The sequence below is a fragment of the Entelurus aequoreus genome, linkage group LG27 (assembly GCF_033978785.1).
Source record: "Entelurus aequoreus isolate RoL-2023_Sb linkage group LG27, RoL_Eaeq_v1.1, whole genome shotgun sequence".
In the NCBI taxonomy this organism is placed as follows: Eukaryota; Metazoa; Chordata; class Actinopteri; order Syngnathiformes; family Syngnathidae; genus Entelurus; species Entelurus aequoreus.
In genome coordinates this window covers 5,202,635-5,226,274 of record NC_084757.1, presented here as the reverse complement: position 1 = coordinate 5,226,274, position 23,640 = coordinate 5,202,635, and the positions used below count along the sequence as shown (strand labels likewise).

Sequence of the window (23,640 nt, the reverse complement as noted above, 5' to 3'; positions counted from 1 at the left end):
TTTGTTATATATTCTAACAAAGTGCAGATTGGATTTTAACATATTTAAAACATGTCATCAAAATTCTAAAATTAATCTTAATCAGGAAAAATTACTAATGATGTTCCATAAATTATTTTTTTTATTTTTTCAAAAAGATTCGAATGAGCTAGTTTTTCTCTTCTTTTTTTCGGTTGAATTTTGAATTTTAAAGAGTCGAAATTGAAGATAAACTATGTTTCAAAATTTAATTGTCATTTTTTTCGTGTTTTCTCCTCTTTTAAACCGTTCAATTAAGTGTAAATATCATTAATTATTAATAATAACATAGAATTAAAGGTAAATTGAGCAAATTGGCTATTTCTGGCAATTTATTGAAGTGTGTATCAAACTGGTAGCCCTTCGCATTAATCACTACCCAAGAAGTAGCTCTTGCTTTCAAAAAGGTTGGTGACCCCTGCTCTACGCGTTTCTCCTCAATTGAGCTAAATTGAATTCTGTCCCTGTTTAATTCCTTGCTTCTTGTCTTGTTTAATAGATGTCATCAGTGTTTGAACCTGACAGTGCCATTAAACTCTAAGTTAATGATTATTTGCACAAAAAAAAAAAAGAAGAAGTTTCTTATTTGGAACATGAAATATCTTGTCTTTGCAGTCTATTCAATTGAATATAAGTTGAAAAGGATTTGTTGTATTCAGGGATGTCCGATAATGGCTTTTTGCCGATATCCGATATTGTCCAACTCTTTAATTACAGATACCGATATCAACCGATATATGCAGTCGTGGAATTAACACATTATTATGCCTAATTTGGACAACCAGGTATGGTGAAGATAAGGTACTTTTTAAAAATAATAATAAAATAAGATAACTAAATTAAAAACATTTTCTTGAATAAAAAAGAAAGTAAAACAATATAAAAACAGTTACATAGAAACTAGTAATTAATGAAAATGAGTAAAATGAAGTGTTAAAGGTTAGTACTATTAGTGGAGCAGCAGCACGCACAATCATGTGTGCTTACGGACTGTATCCCTTGCAGACTGTATTGATATATATTGATATATAATGTAGGAAGCAGAATATTGATAACAGAAAGAAATGGGGGGAGGGAGGTTTTTTGGGTTGGTGCACTAATTGTAAGTGTATCTTGTGTTTTTTATGTGGATTTAATAAAAAACAAACAAAAAAACCCAAAAAAACCGATACAGATAATAAAAAAAACGATACCGATAATTTCCGATATTACATTTTAACGCATTTATCGGCCGATAATATCGGCATGCCGATATTATCGGACATCTCTAGTTTTCTGTTTTTTTTTCATGTATGGTAATCAACAGACAGATATTGTTCTAACCCGGGGGTCGGCAACCCGCGGCTCTAGAGCCGCATGCGGCTCTTTAGCGCCGCCCTAGTGGCTCTCTGGAGATTTTTCAAAAATGTATGAAGAATGGAAAAAGATGAGGGGAAAAAAAATCTATTTTTTTGTTTTAGTATGGTTTCTGTAGGAGGACAAACATGACACAAACCTCCCTAATTGTTATAAATCACAGTTTATATTAAACATGCTTCACTGATTCGAGTATTTGGCGAGCGCCGTTTTGTCCTACTTATTTTGGCGGTCCTTGAACTCACCGTATAGTTTGTTTACATGTTTAACTTTCTCCGACTTTCTAGGACGTGTTTTATGCCACTTCTTTTTCTGTCTCATTTTGTCCACCACACTTTTAACGTTGTGCGTGAGTGCACAAAGGTGAGTTTTGTTGATGTTATTGACTTGTGTGGAGTGCTAATCAGACATATTTGGTCACTGCATGACTGCAAGCTAATCGATGCTAACATGCTATTTAGGCTAGCGATATATACATATTGCATCATTATGCCTCATTTGTAGCTATATTTGAGCTCATTTAGTTTCCTTTAAGTCCTCTTAATTAAATGTATATCTAATGACACATGTAATATGGCTTTTAATTTTTTCCCTAGTTGTATTCTCTTTTTTACTGACCATTTACACAACGTGACAACTTCACTCCTTTTGGGGTTTTGTATTTCTTCTCTAACATGTCAGGATCCAGGGGGGGTTTGTAGCGACTTTGTCAGCAAGACAGTTATATCATCACTCTTTCGGTATGGTGTTGCCGGGTGGGGGTGGGGAGGGTGGGGGCCCGACAACTACTCAACCCAGCAAACCTTCTTGCTGTCCTCCAGCTTTGCTCCTCTGCACACTTTGAAGACAACAAGCAACAAACTGTGGCGTGTGGTCTGAACTTGTCAGGCAGATGTCACAAGTAGACGCCCTGCGACCTCCAATCAAAGTAGTAGAATATGAGGTGTGTGGTAGAAATGTAGCAGCAGAGTATATGCACTTAATAATATCTGGGAGCATGTTGAAAACACATGTCCTCGGTGCTAAGAGACAATAAAAACAGTCGTTAAGACGTAAGAAAATAAAGGGTAAATATTTGCAACAGAAGAGAAATGAGGATCAGAATGTGTGTTGGCTCCGCCCCCCAGTCTGACGTCATCACCTCCTCAGGCCCTCGTTGTCGCCACCTGGTGGGCTCACAGAGGACACCGAGCTCTCACCACGCCGGGTTATGTTGCATAGTGGTCAAAGCTCCCCAGGTACTCCAGGGCGGCCCGGTAGCACAGTTGGTACTGGTCCTGGTGGCGCACAAAACCACGCGGCATGACGGCGGAGCGAGGACGGGGTGAAAGGCGGCGTGCCTTACCTCCGTCTGCACCATGGCGGGCCGCTGGGTTCTGAGCGTCTTCACCGTCTGGAAGACATCGACCGCGCCCTCGTACCGCATCCTCTCCAGGACGATGCTCAGGGTGACGAACACGCCAGACCGCCCCACGCCGGCGCTGGTGGGCGGGCACACAATTTCAGACAGCGAATCACAAGAGAGCGTACGTCACACCTGGGAAAATTAAGGGCCGGGGGGGCCGAATGTGGCCCGTTAAGCTTTTCAATCTGACCCGCCGGACATTCCCAAATAATAGTTTAGATGTTTAAGATGTAAAGTGTGGCTGCCATTATGATGTGCACTCATCTTTATTAAGTCTTCAACTATAAGTATTATATATAAGTACTATATATAAGTACTCAACTATAAGTATTATATATAAGTACTCAACTATAAGTATTATATATAAGTACTCAACTATAAGTACTATATATAAGTACTCAACTATAAGTATTATATATAAGTACTCAACTATAAGTATTATATATAAGTACTCAACTATAAGTATTATATATAAGTACTCAACTATAAGTACTATAAGTCTTTACATGCTTGCAATCTGCATCATCTAATAGTTACTATGCTCATCTAATTAGCAGAGGTGTGGACTCGAGTCACATGACTTGGACTCGAGTCAGACTCGAGTCATGAATTTGATGACTTTGGACTCGACTTGACAAAATGTAAAGAGACTTGCAACTCGACTTAGACTTTAACATCAATGACTTGTGACTTCACTTGGACTTGAGCCTTTTGACTTGACATGACTTGCTACTTTCCCCAAAACCCAAAGATTAAAGAGTTATTTGGGAGCGCGCCGCTCCGTATTTTTCCTGTTCTTCGTCTGTGTCTATCAGCGTGTTGTTCCTGTCAGCTGGTGTGCTCTCAGTACAACAGCCAATCAAATTAGATCTACGCTATTTTCATCCCACAGCTCTCATCCAATCAAATTGCAGGACAACCAATGAAGAAGAATGGTCAAACAATGCGGCAGTGAGAAACAATTATGCCAAAGTTAATTTCGTTCGGGTATTAAAACTACGACTCGGTCAACAAAAAACGAATAGCCCTATGCAAATCATGCAGTTGGAATATTATAGACGGAGACGTAACAACTTCCAACTTCGTTCGACATTTGAAGATGCACAAAGAAGGGTAAGTTTTGAATGTAAGCTAACGTTTATTGGCTAAGTAACGTGACTTTTATTTGCTGTGTAGTTAAATCAGTGAGGCTGTAAACTCACTGCTAACGTTATAACCATAGACATCTTATAAGGGTACGCAGCATCGCGCGCTACTGCCTACAGGCGCAGACGAGACGCGGGGCCGCCATCTTGGAGTGGTGATCCGCCCCACTAGTGCAATTCATTTGGCAGGAGCAATGAACTGTCAGCGCATTTAATTCATTTTACCTCACTGAATACCACTGATTTTCACGCGCTTTTTTGTTATATGTGTAGCTATGATAAAGGACACATGTTTTGGCGTGTTTTATTATTCATAGTTTGCTTAACAGTAATATAATATTCTTATACGCTATAAGTGACCAGACGTCCGAGATCAAAACTGGGAATATAATCCAAGAGAAAGGGGAAAAAACGGTCAGCTATTTTTAAATTGAAGAAATAATATGATTAGGTTATATATACATGCGTATATCCTACATAAACAATGTATGAATACATTAGATATCTATATATCTTATAGACTGTATCTCTGTTGCTGCAGCAGCAGAGAGTTTATTCTGTCTTGACACTTTGTATTGATATTTTGTATTACATTCTTCCCTTAAATGATCATGTTTACAGTCATTGTTTTATATGTATTTTTTATGTATGTCGCTTTGGATAAAAGCGTCTGCCAAATACTTCAACATAAACATATATAAACACCTGTAAGTCTTTATATCAGCTAAAACCACCAATCTGTTTCACTGGATTCAGAATAAAACCAAATTCTGTCTTACCCAACAATGTTAGTATTTGAATATTGTTACTTGAAGACTTATTCCTGGTTACAATTATACTGTTAAGAAAGTATTGTCTTATATTTTGCCTAAAATGAGAATGCATCATAATCAGTGGCGGCTGGTGAATTTTGTTTTAGGTGGGGCTGAAAGTTTGTAAACCAAACCCATGTAGGGGGGTCATCCTCCCCCAGAAGATTTCTTTGTGATTTTCACATACAAATATTAAAGATCTTTGCTCCTTCTCAACTCTGTGGTAATGTTATTTTCATAAAATACAACCAATAGTACATTAATGTTAAATCTTACTTGTGAAAAGTAATCACCCGATTTCTATTTTCAACAGTACGCTCATTTGAGTTGGAAAACGCTGAACACCATCTTTGTTTTCTACCTGTCAACTGTCAGTTTAGGCTGCTCGCCGGCTCCTCGTCACCACTTCAAGATGGCGGCCAAATTGCTCGTGTCACAGCAGCCAATGCTGCGTCTACTTATAAGATGTCTATGGTTATAACGTCATTGCAAACACGGCAATATGTTGCGTCCACTGCAGTTCGCTACCTTATTCATACTTTTTGTCAAGTGATTTTTTTTAAGCAGGGTTGCATGAGGTACCTATACTTAACGTTACGTTAGTCAATGTATCACACACAGTAACGTAACGTTAGACGGCGATCAGCAGCACCGCATATTTTAGCCACCTACAAAAACACAAACATAGTCAAATAAAGGTCAGTTAAAATGTATACTATATTAAGAATATGTGAACATATTGCATAGGGCCCTGACATCTAAAAAGTACAACTCTGTTCATTGTTTTGTTCATGTTTTTGTTATGTTTTTCATATGTACGCACACATCAACACACATACAGTATGAGATGAGATCAATGAGATAAGGTAAGAACAGGATAGAAACTGCTGTGGAACTACCGGTAGTTACAATGCAATGTGCCAAGGAAATACAATGTTAACACTTTTGTGCAAATAAGTACAGTTGCACTTGTTTTTTCAAATGTGTTTATTCTGTAAAGGAATGAGTTAAATGTTTAAAATGACTGGATAATAGTGCTATTATGAAGTGCAATGTCAGCACTATTTTTTTTCCTGCAATTTCAAATGCACTTGTTTTAATAAATGAATACAGCGTTTTAAAAGCATACACAATCTGTGTAAATATATTAGTCTGTGGTTAAAAGGACTTGAAAGGACTCGAAATTCAAAATGCAGGACTTGGGACTTGACTTGAGACTTTCCAGTCTTGACTTTGGACTTGACTCGGGACTTGCCTGTCTTGACTCGGGACTTGACTCGAGACTTGAGGGCAAAGACTTGAGACTTACTTGTGACTTGCAAAGGAATGACTTGGTCCCACCTCTGCTAATTAGTTACTATGCTCATCTAATTAGTTACTATGCTCATCTATTTAGTTACTATGCTCATCTAATGAGTTACTATGGTCATCTAATTAGTTAATGTAGTAATGTAATTACTTACTATGGTCATCTAATTAGTTACTATGGTCATCTAATTAATTACTATGGTAAATTTAATGAGTTACTATGTTCACCTATTTAGTTACTATGGTCATCTAATTAATTAATGTAGTAATGTAATTAGTTACTATGGTAATCTCATTAGTTACTACTGTCATCTAATTAGTTACTGTAGTAATGTAACTAGTTACTATGGTCATCTAATTAGTTACTATGGTCATCTAATTAATTACTATGGTAAATTTAATGAGTTACTATGGTCACCTAATTAGTTACTATGCTCATCTAATTAGTTACTATGCTCATCCAATTAATTACTATGGTCATCTATTTAGTTACTATGGTCATCTAATTAGTTAATGTAGTAATATAATTAGTTACTATGGTAATCTCATTAGTTACTACTGTCATCGAATTAGTTACTGTAGTAATGTAACTAGTTACTATGGTCATCTAATTAGTTACTGTAGTAATGTAACTAGTTACTATGGTCATCTAATTAGTTACTATGCTCATCTAATTAATTACTATGGTAAATTTAATGAGTTACTATGGTCACCTATTTAGTTACTATGGTCACCTAAATAGTTACAATAGTAATCTAATTAGTTACTATGGCCATCTAATTTGTTCATGCAGTAATCTAATTAGTTACTATGTTCATCTAATTAGTTACTACTGTCATCTAATTAGTTAATGTAGTAATCTAATTAGTTAATGTAGTAATCTAATTAGTTACTATGATCATCTAATTAGTTACTATTGTCATCTAATAAGTTACTGTAGTAATGTAATTAGTTACTATGGTAATCTAATTAGTTATTGCAGTAATGTAATTAGTTACCATGGTCATCTAATTAGTTAATGTAGTAATCTAATTAGTTAATGTAGTAATATAATTAGTTACTATGATCATCTAATTAGTTACTATTGTCATCTAATAATTTACTGTAGTAATGTAATTAGTTACTATGGTAATCTAATTAGTTATTGCAGTAATGTAATTAGGCACCATGGTCATCTAATTAGTTACTGTAGTAATGTAATTAGTTACTATGGTCATCTAATTAGTTACTGTAGTATTGTAATTAGTTACTATGGTCATCTAATTAGTTAATGTAGTAATCTAATTAGTTAATGTAGTAATCTAATTAGTTACTATGATCATCTAATTAGTTACTATTGTCGTCTAATAAGTTACTGTAGTAATGTAATTAGTTACTATGGTCATCTAATTAGTTAATGTAGTAATATAATTAGTTAATGTAGTAATCTAATTAGTTACTATGATCATCTCATTAGTTAATATTGTCATCTAATAAGTTACTGTAGTAATGTAATTAGTTACTATGGTAATCTAATTAGTTATTGCAGTAACGTCATTAGTTACCATGGTCATCTAATTAGTTACTGTAGTAATGTAATTAGTTACTATGGTCATCTAATTAGTTACTGTAGTAATGTAATTAGTTATTATGGTCATCTAATCAGTTACTGTAGTAATGTAATTAGTTACTATGGTCATCTAATTAGTTACTGTAGTAATGTAATTAGTTACTATGGTCATCTAATTAGTTACTGTAGTATTGTAATTAGTTACTATGGTCATCTAATTAGTTACTGTAGTAATGTAATTAGTTACTATGGTCATCTAATTAGTTACTGTAGTAATGTAATTAGTTACAATGGTGATGTCATTGTGTGAATGACAGCTGTGGATTTCAAGTGTGTCACCAACTGACAACAGGAAGTGAACAGAAGTGTTAGTAATGGTTACAAAGTGGAAAAGGGGTAGAATTAAATAAGATTGTCTTCTTTCTACTCCTTCTTGGACATGTTTGTAATGAGAAAATGGAAATGTGTGATGCATCATGCTGTGACTGTGGGCATGTTCCAAATAAATGTTAACATCAACAACCTTACCATATTTTTCGGTCCATAAGGCGCACTTAAAATCCTTTCATTTTCTCAAAACTGGACAGTGCGCCTTATGGTCTTATGGTCCGGATAATACAGTATATTGTATCGGATTAATATCGCTATTAGCCAATACTTACTAGAACCTCCTGTCATATCAGAAGTAAACAACTGTAACCACAGCTCCATCTGCTGGATGTGCTCAGTCACTGCCCCACATTCTTCTGCAGCTCCACTAAACCCGGTCCCAAACCCACCTGCAGTGTACCGTGATGGGTCCGTCCTGCCCAAACTGCTCCTTGGTTTTGTGGACCTGGCCGATGAAGTCGATGAATCCCTCCCCGGTTTTCGGCACACCTTGCTCGGGCCAATCGGTGAACTGGAACTGCCTGATGGTTCTGGACTGGCCGTCCTGACAGCCGTGGAGAGCGCTGGAGAGTTAGTAGGAAGTGACGCAAGATGATCGGACACCACCTACCCGGGCGTCGGTCACTTTGAACTCTCTCAGGATGTACTGCGGCATGTTGTACTCGGCCATGGGGTCCACCACAAAGTACTGGTAGCGGGCCGAGCGCTCGGCAGGCCAGTACTGATGGCACTTTTCCTGCAGGAGTACAGGAGGAGTGTGTTTCAAGTAGAGGTGGGCAGATTGATCCAAACAGTCACAGTATCAATATGGAGGGTAGCTTCAGTATCCATCAATACTAGCATGTTAAGCTGCATTATTGAAACAATGTTTCTGAAACATTTATATGGAATTAAAAGGAATAATTGCTTGATATTGTCATTACTAAGGCATACAATTTAGATATTGGATCACATCCAACGGTGGTTCGCCTAAATACAAATTGGTCCGTCTGGAGCCTCCACTTTCACTGATATCCACTTGGCAGCACACCCGACCACACTGGTTCCGACCGCGGGTGGTGGGCCGTATGTGCATCAGGCACATATGGGGTGGTGTTTGCTTGGCACAATATAATGTAACGATTTTCTACTTTGTGTATTGACATTAAGGTTGCAAAGGGTAAAAAATGATTTTCAAGGTAAAAGTTGATTTTCAAGGTAAAAGTTGATTTTCAAGGTAAAAAATGATTTTCAATGCCATAAATGATTTTTATGGTAAAAAATGATTTTCAAGGTAAAAACTGATTTTCAACGTAAAAAATTATTTTCAAGGTAAAAGTTGATTTTCAAGGTAAAAAATGATTTTCAAGGTAAAAAATTATTTTCAAGACAAAAACTGATTTTCAAGGTAAAAAAGGATTTTCAAGGTAAAAAATGTTTTTAAGGTAAAAAATTATTTTCAAGGTCAAAGTTGATTTTCAAGGCAAAAACTGATTTTCAACATAAAAAATGATTTTCAAGACAAAAACTGATTTTCAAGGTAAAAATTGATTTTCAAGGTAAAAAATGATTTTCCAGATAAAAGTTGATTTTCAAGGTAAAAGTTGATTTTCAAGGTAAAAGTTGATTTTCAAGGTAAAAAATGATTTTCAATGCCATAAATGATTTTTATGGTAAAAAATGATTTTCAAGGTAAAAACTGATTTTCAACGTAAAATATTATTTTCAAGGTAAAAGTTGATTTTCAAGGTAAAAAATGATTTTCAAGGTAAAAAATTATTTTCAAGACAAAAACTGATTTTCAAGGTAAAAAAGGATTTTCAAGGTAAAAAATGTTTTTAAGGTAAAAAATAATTTTCAAGGTCAAAGTTGATTTTCAAGGCAAAAACTGATTTTCAACATAAAAAATGATTTTCAAGACAAAAACTGATTTTCAAGGTAAAAATTGATTTTCAAGGTAAAAAATGATTTTCCAGATAAAAGTTGATTTTCAAGGTAAAAGTTGATTTTCAAGGTAAAAGTTGATTTTCAAAGCAAAAACTGATTTTCAAGGTAAAAAAGGATTTTCAAGGTAAAAAATAATTTTCAAGGTCAAAGTTGATTTTCAAGGCAAAAACTGATTTTCAAGGTAAAAAATGATTTTCAAGGTAAAAGTTGATTTTCAAGGTAAAAAATGATTTTCAAGGTAAAAAATGATTTTCAAGGTAAAAAATGATTTTCAAGACAAAAACTGATTTTCAAGGTAAAAAAGGATTTTCAAGGTAAAAAATGTTTTTTAAGGTAAAAAATAATTTTCAAGGTCAAAGTTGATTTTCAAGGCAAAAACTGATTTTCAACGTAAAAAATTATTTTCAAGGTAAAAGTTGATTTTCAAGGTAAAAAATGATTTTCAAGGTAAAAAATTATTTTCAAGACAAAAACTGATTTTCAAGGTAAAAAATGATTTTCCAGGTAAAAGTTGATTTTCAAGGTAAAAGTTGATTTTCAAAGTAAAAACTGATTTTCAAGGTAAAAAAAGGATTTTCAAGGTAAAAAATGATTTTCAAGGTAAAAAATGTTTTTTAAGGTAAAAAATAATTTTCAAGGTCAAAGTTGATTTTCAAGGCAAAAACTGATTTTCAACGTAAAAAATGATTTTCAAGGTAAAAAATGATTTTCAAGGTAAAAGTTGATTTTCAAGGTAAAAGTTGATTTTTAAGGTAAAAAATTATTTTCAAGGTAAAAACTGATTTTCAAGACAAAAACTGATTTTCAAGGTAAAAATTGATTTTCAAGGTAAATAATGATTTTCCAGGTAAAAGTTGATTTTCAAGGTAAAAGTTGATTTTCAAGGTAAAAGTTGATTTTCAAAGCAAAAACTGATTTTCAAGGTAAAAAAGGATTTTCAAGGTAAAAAATAATTTTCAAGGTCAAAGTTGATTTTCAAGGCAAAAACTGATTTTCAACGTAAAAAATGATTTTCAAGGTAAAAGTTGATTTTCAAGGTAAAAAATGATTTTCAAGACAAAAACTGATTTTCAAGGTAAAAAATGATTTTCAAGGTGAAAAATGATTTTCCAGGTAAAAGTTGATTTTCAAGGTAAAAGTTGATTTTCAAAGCAAAAACTGATTTTCAAGGTAAAAAAGGATTTTCTAAGGTAAAAAATAATTTTCAAGGTCAAAGTTGATTTTCAAGGCAAAAACTGATTTTCAATGTAAAAAATGATTTTCAAGGTAAAAAATGATTTTAAAAGGTAAAAACTGATTTTCAAGACAAAAACTGATTTTCAAGGTAAAAAATGATTTTCAAGGTGAAAAATGATTTTCCAGGTAAAAGTTGATTTTCAAGGTAAAAGTTGATTTTCAAGGTAAAAGTTGATTTTCAAAGCAAAAACTGATTTTCAAGGTAAAAAAGGATTTTCAAGGTAAAAAATGTTTTTTAAGGTAAAAAATAATTTTCAAGGTCAAAGTTGATTTTCAAGGCAAAAACTGATTTTCAATGTAAAAAATGATTTTAAAAGGTAAAAACTGATTTTCAAGGCAAAAACTGATTTTCAAGGTAAAAATTGATTTTCCAGGTAAAAGTTGATTTTCAAGGTAAAAGTTGATTTTCAAGGTAAAAAAAAGTTTTCAAGGTAAAAAAAGATTTTCAAGGTAAAAGTTGATTTTCAAGGCAAAAAATGATTTTTATGGTAAAAAAATGATATTCAAGGTAAAAACTGATTTTCAAGGTAAAAAGGGTTTTCAAGTTAAAAAATAATTTTCAAGGTAAAAAATGTTTTTTAAGGTAAAAAATAATTTTCAAGTTGTATTGTATTGACAAATACATTTGTCTAATGGGCATGAGTAAAATGTGGCATCATTACTTAGTAAACCATCTTGCAAGAAGCATGAACAAGAGAAACCTACAGCGTAGGACTCCTCCATTGCCATTTGAAGCTCCTTGGAGTAGGATTGGCATTGGGCTGTGTATCTGGCAACCTCAGTCATGGAGAGTGGGAGGGGACTACAGAATTTTGACCGTGATTGCAGTATAATTTCTGGCCACATTACTACATATGGCTCCTTTTATCTTAACGAGGGAGTCGCAGGTTACTGTGAGGTTTGTTCTCCTGGGATGCAATAGGACTATTCCGGACAAGGCTTGCAGGTAGGAACATATTGAATTATTCAACTAACACTCAATGAAGTACAAAACAGAAAACAACCCGAAGGCGAGCGTGCCTATCGCATGCGGAAGCTAAGGCAAAAAACTTAGGACATGAAACATGAAACTATAGCCAAGAAAAGCTCACTAAACTGGGGCATGAAACAAATAGCATTAACTATGGCATCGGTCATGAAAATGAGCAACATGAACTATGGGATCGCATGAAACAAGCAATGACGCCAGCACGACTAACTGGCAAGGACAGGCTTAAATAATGGTCTCTTGATTAGAGCAGGTGTATGTCCCGAACAAAAGAGGCAGGTGAAACTAATAAGTCGCCATGGTAACTAAAACAAACAAGGGTGCACAAAAACAGGAACTTATGGAGTCTTAAAACTAACAGAAAATAGCAAAAACATGATCCAGACCACAGATCATGACACCTTTAAACACAATTAAATAACGAGTAAGTCAAATCAGGCCCTTCCGTATTGGAAAAGTTGGGCCCCCGAGGTCAAAAAAGTTGAGGAACTTTGGACAATGATCGGTACGTGTGGTCATGTGACCTTTTTACCGACAGGCAAGTGATGGCCTCATCAAACTTTGCCACGCTTCACAGAGCAACAAGGTTGCTGGCTCAGCACGCCCGCCGCTCTGGAATTATTTCCCCAGCTTCCCCTTCCAATTGAAAATATTGCTCTTCATGAAAGCTCATATCCAGCATCTCTAAATGATATAAAGCACATTGTTGAACTGCGGGCAAATAGTTTAGAGTGAAAAAACATCTCGTATGATTGCCCACTTTAACATTCATTGGAAAAGCAGCTAGTTACGAAATGGGCCAGATCTAGATCTAGATCTAGTCCAGACCTGGGCAAATTAAGGCCTGTTAAGCTTTTCAATCTGGCCTGTCGGACATTCCCAAATAATTTGTTTAGATGTTAAAGAAGGAAAGTGTAGCTGCCATTATGATGTGCACTCATCTTTTAGAATGACTGCAAGTCTTCAACTATACTAAGTCTTTATAAGGCTGGAATCTGCATGATATACTAGTTACTATGGTCATCTAATTAGTTACTATGCTCATCTAATTAGTTACTATGCTCATCTAATTAGTTACTATGGTCTTCTAATTAGTTACTATGCTCATCTAATTAGTTACTATGGTCTTCTAATTAGTTACTATGGTCATCTAATTAGTTACTATGGTAATGTAATTAGTTACTATGCTCATCTAATTAGTTACTATAGTCATCTAATTAGTTACTATGGTCATCTGAATTGGTTACTTTGGTCATCTAATTAGTTACTATGGCCATCTAATTAGTTACTATGGTCATCGGAATTGGTTACTATGGTCATCTAATTAGTTACTATGGTCATCTAATTAGTTACTACGGCCAACTAATTAGTTACTATGGTCATCTAATTAGTTACTATGGTCATCATAATTGGTTACTATGGTCATCTAATTAGTTACTATAGTCATCTAATTAGTTACTATGGTCATCTGAATTGGTTACGATGGTCATCTAATTAGTTACTATGGTCATCTGAATTGGTTACTATGGTCATCTAATTAGTTACTATGGTCATCTAATTAGTTACTATGGTCATCTAATTACTTACTACGGCCAACTAATTAGTTACTATGGTAATCTGAATTGGTTACTATGGTCATCTAATTAGTTACTATGGCCATCTAATTACTTACTATGGTCATCTAATTAGTTACTATGGCCATATAATTAGTTACTATGGTCATCTTAATTGGTTACTATGGTCATCTAATTAGTTACTATGGTCATCTAATTAGTTACTACGGCCAACTAATTAGTTACTATGGTCATCAAATTACTTACTATGGTCATCTAATTAGTTACTATGGTAATCTGAATTGGTTACTATAGTCATCTAATTAGTTACTATGGTCATCTAATTAGTTACTACGGCCAACTAATTAGTTACTATGGTCATCAAATTACTTACTATGGTCATCTAATTAGTTACTATGGTAATCTGAATTGGTTACTATAGTCATCTAATTAGTTACTATGGCCATCTAATTACTTACTATGATCATCTAATTAGTTACTTTGGTCATCTAATTAGTTAATATGGTCATCTAATTAGTTACTATGGCCATCTAATTACATACTATGGTCATCCAATTAGTTATTATGGTCATCTAATTAGTTACTATGGTCACCTAATTGGTTACTATGGTAAGTTAATTAGTTACTATGTTCATCTAATTAGTTACTATGGTCATCTAATTAGTTATTATGTTCATCTAATTAGTTACTACGGTCATATAATTAGTTACTATGTTCATCTAATTAGTTACTATGGTCATCTAATTAGTTATTATGTTCATCTAATTAGTTACTACGGTCATATAATTAGTTACTATGTTCATCTAATTAGTTACTATGGTCAAGTAACAAAGTTCTAAAGCTTATTGATGCATCAGATAGTCAAATAAAATATTACTATCTGTAAAATATGGAGAGGGGTGTGACGTTCATATGTTGTCAATATTCAGTGTTTTATCCTTCATAGTTAATATTGTAAATCCCACATTCTTTATTTTCATGTACATTCTGGGTGTCTCATTCGGTAAAAAAATTAAAAATTCTATACCGTTTTTTCAGGCAATCTGTCATAACGATTTTAGCATTCAATCAGACATTATTGTGAGGTTTTGTATTAGTGTTCCTAAAAATCAGGGGCCGTACTTATCAAGCTTCTTAGAGTGCCATTTTACACTTAAGTCCTGAGAATTTGCGATATTTAGTCCTACTCTCAAACTTAAGAATAAAAGCTTTTTATCAACGTTCTTAAGTCTAAGAATCACTCCTACTCTCCACGATATTTAAGAGACCTTCAGAGGTGTCTTAAGTGGTTAGGAGTTGCCAGCAGGGGATGGCACTGAGGCGAGAGAGACGTGCGCGAACATTCAGGGAACGGAACAATGTTTTGTTTTTTTTGATGACGAGCAGCTGATCAAACGGTATCGTTTAGACAGAGCGGGTATTATTTTTGTCACAGATTTAATACTTTTCGATTCCATGTTGATTTCTGCATGTGTCTGCAGTGGGCTAGTATATATAGAGCCACCCACACCACTTTCAAATTAGTTGCCTAATTAATGAATTGGAAAGAAAATGTTATGAGAGTAGCGTATGTGTGTGGCCGTGAGGTGAGTGACGTCAGTGAGTGTGTGGGCGAGAGAAGAGAGGGAGCGGTAGCGTGAGTGCCGGCGGGGACTAGTTTGTTTTGTATTATTTTGTAGTTTATTGTCAAAATATACACTCCCATTGTCCACTTAAATATTTCCAAGATATTTCTTTATTCTTAGACAACGGATTCCCTTCCGTGATTGGTCATTTCTATGGACACAGAAATGACGTCACCTAAAATTGCGTTTACGGCACATAGTAATGTCGTAATTCAGCTCTGAGTGTGACACTTAAGATTCAGTCCTACACTTCGCTGAAAGTGTGAGTAAGACGCTTGATAACTAACTTTTAAGTGCAGCTTTCAGCCAAGAATTTATTTACTCTTAAGTCAACTCTTAGCAGACTTCTTAGGAGTAATTCTAAGAAGCTTGATAAGTACGGCCCCAGATATACCGGCCCCCAGACACCATTTTTGTCTATAAATTTGCCCAGGCCTGCTCTAGTCTAGTCCAGGTGCCCTGGGAATAAAAGAGGCATATTTCACTGAGTTTGCATTCATGTTTTACCCGTCCCATCTCGCGGAGTTTGGTGAGCATGACAACAATGGTGGAGTTGTGTTCCCACAGCATCCTCCAGAAGTCCTCAGTGGTTTCCGCCATGGGGCCCTGTGTGGCCATGTAGGCTTTCTGCAGCCTGCAACACACACACGCACACACACACACACACACACACACACCCACACACACACGTCCCAGTTTACTCCTAAGCAAATAATGAATGATGTTACTGTTTGTTCTAGACACAAAGCCAGATAGTTACAGCAAACGTCCACCAGGGGTCAGTGTTGACATGGTGAAGAACCTCAGCTCCTCTCACGCTGCTGCTACTGGGGGGCGGGGCTAAGATTGTACATATATACAATTTATAAATACTAAAATATTCATTTAAAAAAAAAAAAATGTATTCAATTATTTTGAAGATTAATTTTGTTTGTACATACTTTGTGTATACAGTATATTTGACGTAAAAACTATTTATCCTAAGTTTCAGGAAGAAGACAATAAGTTGCAATTACAGTTGCAACTTGCTACCTACAAATGAGGCATAATGATGCACTATGTACATATCGCTAGCCTAAATAGCATGTTAGCATCGATTAGCTTGCAGTCATGCAGTGACCAAATATGTCTGATTAGCACTCCAAACATAAGTCAATAACATCAACAAAACTCACCTTTGTGCATTCATGCACAACGTTAAAAGTGTGGTGGACAAAATGAGACAGAAAAAGAAGCGGCATAAAAGTGAAAACACGTCCTAGAAAGTCGGAGAAAGTTATACATGTAAACAAACTATACGGTGAGTTCAAGGACCGCCAAAATAAGTAGGACAAAACGGCGCTCGCCAAATACTCGAATCAGTGAAGCATGTTTAATATAAACAGTGTGCTTTATAACAATTAGGGAGGTTTGTGTCATGTTTGTCCTCCTACAGAAACCATACTAAAACAAAAAAATAGATTTTTTTTCCCCTCATCTTTTTTCATTCTTCATACATTTTTGAAAAATCTCCAGAGAGCCACTAGGGCGGCGCTAAAGAGCCGCATGCGGCTCTCGAGCCGCGGGTTGCCGACCCCTGTTCTAGACACAAAGCCAGATAGTTACAGCAAACGTCCACCAGGGGTCAGTGTTGACATGGTGAAGAACCTCAGCTCCTCTCACGCTGCTGCTACTGGGGGGGGGCTGAAATTGTTCATATATACAATTTATAAATACTAATATATTTGTTTAAAACAAATAAAAATGTATTCAATTATTTTGAGTATCGGTCAAGATTAATTTTGTTTGTACATACTTTGTGTATACAGTATATTTGACGAAAAAACTATTTATCCTAAGTTTCAGGAAGAAGACATGTAAAATGACTAATGCTAATCAGTAGCACGTCAATAGCGAAGCGAATTATATTTATACAGCGCATGACATGACAATATGATTGTCATGTCATGTACGGATGTGCTTTGTGGACGCCGTTTTTGCTCCACACGCTGTAAGTTTTTGCTGTCGTCCAGCATTGTTTTTGTTGACTTTATAGCCAGTTCAGTTGTACTTTTGTTTTACATAGCCATCCCTATGCTTCAGTGCCTGTTGTTAATTTTTGTTTTAAGCGTCACATACCTTTTTACCTGCACACTGTCTCCCGCTGTGCTCTGCATATTGGGATCACGACAAACCAACCTCGACGCGTTCCGACTTCTACAAAGCAATGAACTACCTGCTGCCACCTACTGGTATGGAGTATTACATAGTTACCCTGCCAAGCTCTACACAGCACAGGTACTAGACCAGTGTTTTTCAACTTTTTTTCAGCTAAGGCACATTTTTTGCGTTGAAAAAATGCGGAGGCACACCACCAGCAGAAATCAGTTGACAGTAAAAAGTCGTTGTCGCAATTGTTGGATATGACTTGAAAGCATATCCAAGCATGCATCACTATAGCTCTTGTCTCAAAGTAGGTGTACTGTCACCACCTGTCACATCACACCCTGACTTATTTGGACTTTTTGGCTGTTTTCCTGTGTGTAGGGTTTTACTTCTTGTCTTGCGCTCCTATTTTGGTGGCTTTTTCTCTTTTTTTTGGTATTTTCCTGTAGCAGTTTCATGTCTTCCTTTGAGCGATATTCCCCGCATCTACTTTGTTTTAGCAATCAAGAATATTTCAGTTGTTTTTATCCTTCTTTGTGGGGACTTTGTTGATTGTCATGTCATGTTCGGATGTACATTGTCTTTGCTCCACAGTAAGTCTTTGCTGTCGTCCAGCATTCTGTTTTTGTTTACTTTGCAGCCAGTTCAGTTTTAGTTTTCTTCTGCATAGCCTTCCCTAAGCTTCAATGCCTTTTCTTAGGGGGACTCACCTTTTGTTTATGTTTGGTTTAAGCATTAGATACATTTTTTTACCTGCACTCTGCCTCCCGCTGTTTCCGACATCTACAAAGCAATTAGCTACCTGCTGCCACCTACTGATATGGAAGAGTATTACACGGTTACTCTGCCGAGCTCTAGACAGCACCGACACTCAACAACAACACATCATTTGCAGACTATAATTACTGCTTTGCAAAAAATATTTTTCACCCAAATAGGCGAAATTAGACAATCTCCCACGGCACACCAGACTGTATCGGCACAGTGGTTGAAAAACACTGCTCTAACCCAGTGTTTTTCAACCTTTTTTGAGGCAAGGCACATTTTTTTCATTAAAAAATAATACAGAGGCACACCACCAGCAGAAAATGTTAAAAAATATAACTCCACTAGGTCGTCGCGCCTTTTTTTGAGTTTGTTTGTGTGTAGTGTTTTACTTCTTGTCTTGCACTGTTATTTTGGTGGCCTTACCTGTTTTGTTGGTGTTTTCCTGTAGCAGTTTCATGTCTTCCTTTGAGCGCTATTCCCCGCACCGGCTTTGTGTTAGCAAGCAAGACTATTTCAGTTGTTGCTACCCTTCTTTGTGGGGACATTGTTGATTGTCATGTCATGTACAGATGTACTTTGTGGACGCCGTAAGTTTTTGCTGTCATCCAGCATTTTGTTTCTGTTTACTTTGTAGCCAGTTCAGTTTTACTTTCGCTTTGCATAGCCCAGGGGTGTCCAAAGTGCGGCCATTTGCGGCCCGCAGGTCATTTTTTAATGGCCCCACGGCACATTTTAAAAATACGATTGAAAAAACTAAAAAACATTAAAAGTGGTATTTAAAGAGCAAACAGGTGAAATGTAACAAGAAAATGTTGCAATGTTTACTCTAATCACACAAAGCTGCCATGTAGGCTGTTTCTTTCTTTAAAATATAATAATGAATCTAAATCAATGTCATTATGAATTATTGACCTATTCAAGACTCCAATTACGTCACATTAAATATTTTGAGATATTTTTTGGGGGAAAATGTTGCATATTTTGTGTTTGCCATGTAAAAAAACGAGCTGTTTTTTTTAAAGGGCCTAAAACGAACAAACAAAAAACATAAACAACAATAAAACTTATAATTGACGGATAGATCTGAAGTTGATCTCGGGATTATTGTGTTAAAAGTAAACAGTAAAAAAAATAATAATTATAATTTATTTTTAACACTTTAATGAGTAGGACCCTTTTGGATCCCCAATAATTTTAGTGTGATTAGTTTTTAAGTGTCATTGCTCAAAAAATAATAATGAATTAAAATCAATGGCGTTATGAGTTATTGACCTTTTTAAGGCTCCTATTATTATATAATCTCAAATATCCCACTTCAAAATTTTATTGGGTGAAAATATTGCATATTTTGTGTTTTTTTTCATTTAAAAAAAGGGTTTTCTTTGACAAAAAGGACATACAATTTAAATCTTTAAAAAATGTTATACTGACAGATAGATGTTGATCTAGAGATTTAAAAACTTGAATAATAACACAAATAATAATACTGAATAATGACACATTTTTTGTATTTTTTGGACCAAAACCCTTTGGGGTCCCCGGGATCAAGCCTGAGTGGAAGCCTAAATGTATATTTTTTATACATATATTTTATTGGTTTTTAAAATAAAAAATATCAAAATGGCCCCCGCTTGCTTTGATTTTTCAATGTGCGACCCTCAGTGGAAAAAGTTTGGACACCCCTGGCATAGCCATTGCCTTTTCCTTTCCCTTTTGTTCATTTTTGGTTTAAGCACCGCATACCTTTTTACCTGCACGCTGCCTCCCGCTGTGGTCTGCATATTGGGATCACAACAAACCATCCTCGTCTCACCCGACACGTTCCGACTTTTACAAAGCAATGAACTACCTGCTGCCACCTACTGACATGGAGTATTACGTGCTTACCCTGCCGAGTTCTACACAGCACAGACACTAAGCAACGGCACATTATTATAATTATTGATTTGCCAAAAATATTTTTGGGACCAATTAGGTCAGGGGTCACCAACCTTTTTGAAAGCAAGAGCTACTTCTTGGGTAGTGATTAATGCGAAGGGCTACCAGTTTGATACACACTTAAATAAATTGCCAGAAATAGCCAATTTGCTCAATTTACCTTTAAGTCTATGTTATTATTAATAATTAATGATATTTACACTTAATTGAACGGTTTAAAAGAGGAGAAAACACGAAAAAAATGACAATTAAATTTTGAAACATAGTTTATCTTCAATTTCGACTCTTTAAAATTCAAAATTCAACCGAAAAAAAGAAGAGGAAAACTAGCTAATTCGAATCTTTTTGAAAAAATTAAAAAAATAATTTATGGAACATCATTAGTAATTTTTCCTGATTAAGATTAATTTTAGAATTTTGATGACATGTTTAAAATAAGTTAAAATCCAATCTGCACTTTGTTAGAATATATAACAAATTGGACCAAGCTATATTTCTAACAAAGACAAATCATTATTTCTTCTAGATTTTCCAGAACAAAAATTGTAAAAGAAATTCAAAAGACTTTGAAATAAGATTTAAATTTGATTCTACAGATTTTCTACATTTGCCAGAATATTTTTTTTGAATTTTAATCATAATAAGTTTAAAGAAATATTTCACAAATATTCTTCGTCGAAAAAACAGAAGCTAAAATGAATAATTAAATTTAAATGTATTTATTATTCTTTACAATAAAAAAAAAAAAGTACTTGAACATTGATTTAAATTGTCAGGAAAGAAGAGGAAGGAATTTAAAAGGTAAAAAGGTATATGTGTTTAAAAATCCTAAAATCATTTTTAAGGTTGTATTTTTTCTTTAAAATTGTCTTTCTGAAAGTTATAAGAAGCAAAGTAAAAAAATGTATGAATTTATTTAAACAAGTGAAGACCAAGTCTTTAAAATATTTTCTTGGATTTTCAAATTCTATTTGAATTTTGTCTCTCTTAGAATTAAAAATGTCGGGCAAAGCGAGACCAGCTTGCTAGTAAATAAATAACATTTAAAAAATAGAGGCAGCTCACTGGTAAGTGCTGCTATTTGAGCTATTTTTAGAACAGGCCAGCAGGCTACTCATCTGGTCCTTACGGGCTACCTGGTGCCCGCGGGCACCCCGTTGGTGACCCCTGAATTAGGTGAAGTTGCCTAATTTCCCACGGCACACCAGACAATATCTCACGGCACACCAGTGTGCCGCGGCACAGTGGTTGAAAATCACTGCCTTAACATGACACTGTTGGATTTTACGTGAATCGTTGCATGGTAGGATCGGTAGGAAAAAAAGTACCGGATTCGGAACCAATCCCTAGTCTTCGCCTGGCCTTTTGGAAGGGATTATAGAGTAAAAACTGTCAAAATGAACTCATTTTGAATGCCGGTAACTTTAAATGTGCTAACTTTGGAAGCAACTTGCCCAACGCTGTCTCGCATCGCGGGTCAGAGTGGCAGCAGCGCGAAAACAGACGCGCGTGTATTTCGGATGTGAGGAAAGCTTCATTTGTTAGCCGACCTGTCACCTCATGTCCAATTACAGCAAGGAAAACAGGCCTGTCGGTACGACCCGTTTGTTTGGACAGTCAACGCCTCAGGAGGAGGAGAGGCGGCAGAGTGTGATGGACTCCTCCTGGAGGAAAGGCCCACGCTCATTAGAGGCGCACCTCTCCTCCTACGGGCGCCGCCTCGTCTCGGCACACTCGCCTGTAGCTAGGGATGATACTCGAAACCGGTTTTCCCGGTTGTTCGATAAGAAAAGAACCGAGTCCTCGGACTCGAATCCCTTTTTGAGAACCGGTACCCGTTATCGAGACCGCTATAGTAAAGAAAAAGAGTTGGTTCTTTATTCGAGTCCCTCGGAACGAATCCCGTCCCGACCAGAAATGCTCCTTGTGACATCACAAGAATTGACGTCACGTAGCTCAGTCATTAGGCGAAGATAGGGAAAGCAGGAAAAACAATGGAATAATAAAGTTCTAAACAATATACCGTATTTTCCGCACCATAAGGCGCCCCGTGTTATTAGCCGCACGTTTAATGAACGGAATATTTCAAAACTTTGTTTACCTATTAGCCGCCCCGTGTTATTAGCCGCACCTACGCTACGCTAAAGGGAATGTCAACAAAACAGTCAGATAGGTCAGTCAAACTTTAATAATATATCACAAACCAGCGTTCTAACAACTCTGTTCACTCCCAAAATGTAATGTACAAATGTGCAATCACAAAAATAGTAACACTCAAAATAGTGCAGAGCAATAGCAACATCAATAACTCAACGTTGCTCATACGTTAGTGTCACACAACACACAAAATAAACATTTAAAGCTCACTTTCTGAAGTTATTACTCATCCACAAATCCTTCGAATTATTCTTCTTCGGTGTGCTTCACTTGTTTTTTGACACCATCGATGATGTGGACGCGCATGCAGTCATAGATCAACAGGAACGGCGCTGCGTGAAAAAAGTCACCCGGTGTCTTCGCGTAAACGTCTATCAACCACTCGCTCATCTTTTCTTCATCCATCCATCCCTTCGAGATAGCTTTTATGATGACGCCGGCTGGAAAGTTCTCTTTTGGCAAGGTCTTCCTTTTGAATATCACCGTGGGTGGAAGTTTCTGGCCGTTAGCATGGCAAGCTAGAACCACTTCTCATTCCCTGTGGTGCGAATATTCACCGTACGTGTTCCCGTTGTATCCACAGTGCGGTTCACATGAATATCAAAAGTCAGTGGAACCTTGTACGCGTGTCTCTTAGTAGGAGACATTTTGTTGTCTTTACAGAAACACACAAATGAAATGAAACGTAATATCCGCGCGCTTCTTCTTCTACGGGGGCGGGTGCTCACCTTGGCGGTTGCTTACAGTAGAAGAAGACGCGCTTCCTCTTCTATGGGGGCGGTTGCTTACCGTAGAAGAAGAAGCGCTTCCTCTTTTACGGGGAAAAAATATGGCGGCTGTTTACCGTAGTTGCGAGACCTAAACTTTATGAAAATAAATATTAATATTAATCCATATATAAGGCGCACCGGGTTATTAGCCGCACTGTCTGCTTTTGAGAAAAATTGTGGTTTTTAGGTGCGGCTTATGGTGCGGAAAAAACGGTAATCCAATTAATAACTTTACTGAGAGATTTGAGCAGGGTACAAACACATGACGAACACTTTTACGACCAACCGGAAACATAGCAACCTGTCATGACTGGGTTCTTGGGTTTTGCTTCTCCGGAAGGTAAAGGAAAATTGGCGCGGACAAGGCGTGAATTTAAATACATGATTTATTTTGACACTAATAAACTACAAAAAAAGGAAGCAAACAAAAGGCGCTCACAGCGGAGGTAACAACTTGACTATGAAAACAAAACTTGCACAATGGCAAAAACTATGAACAATAAAACAAAAACACAAACTGTGGCAATAAT

General features: G+C 35.9%; 1 protein-coding gene across 1 annotated transcript in view; it reads right to left on the bottom strand.

Moving 5' to 3' along the window:
* Nucleotides 1–23,640, bottom strand: part of ptprfa (protein tyrosine phosphatase receptor type Fa) — a 195,216-nt gene continuing 171,576 nt past the window's right edge. The window contains 5 exon segments of the mRNA XM_062038655.1: nucleotides 1–2,651; nucleotides 2,720–2,855; nucleotides 8,373–8,527; nucleotides 8,594–8,719; nucleotides 15,840–15,966. Coding sequence (XP_061894639.1) covers nucleotides 2,583–2,651; nucleotides 2,720–2,855; nucleotides 8,373–8,527; nucleotides 8,594–8,719; nucleotides 15,840–15,966 — 613 coding nt within the window. The 3' untranslated portion in view covers nucleotides 1–2,582.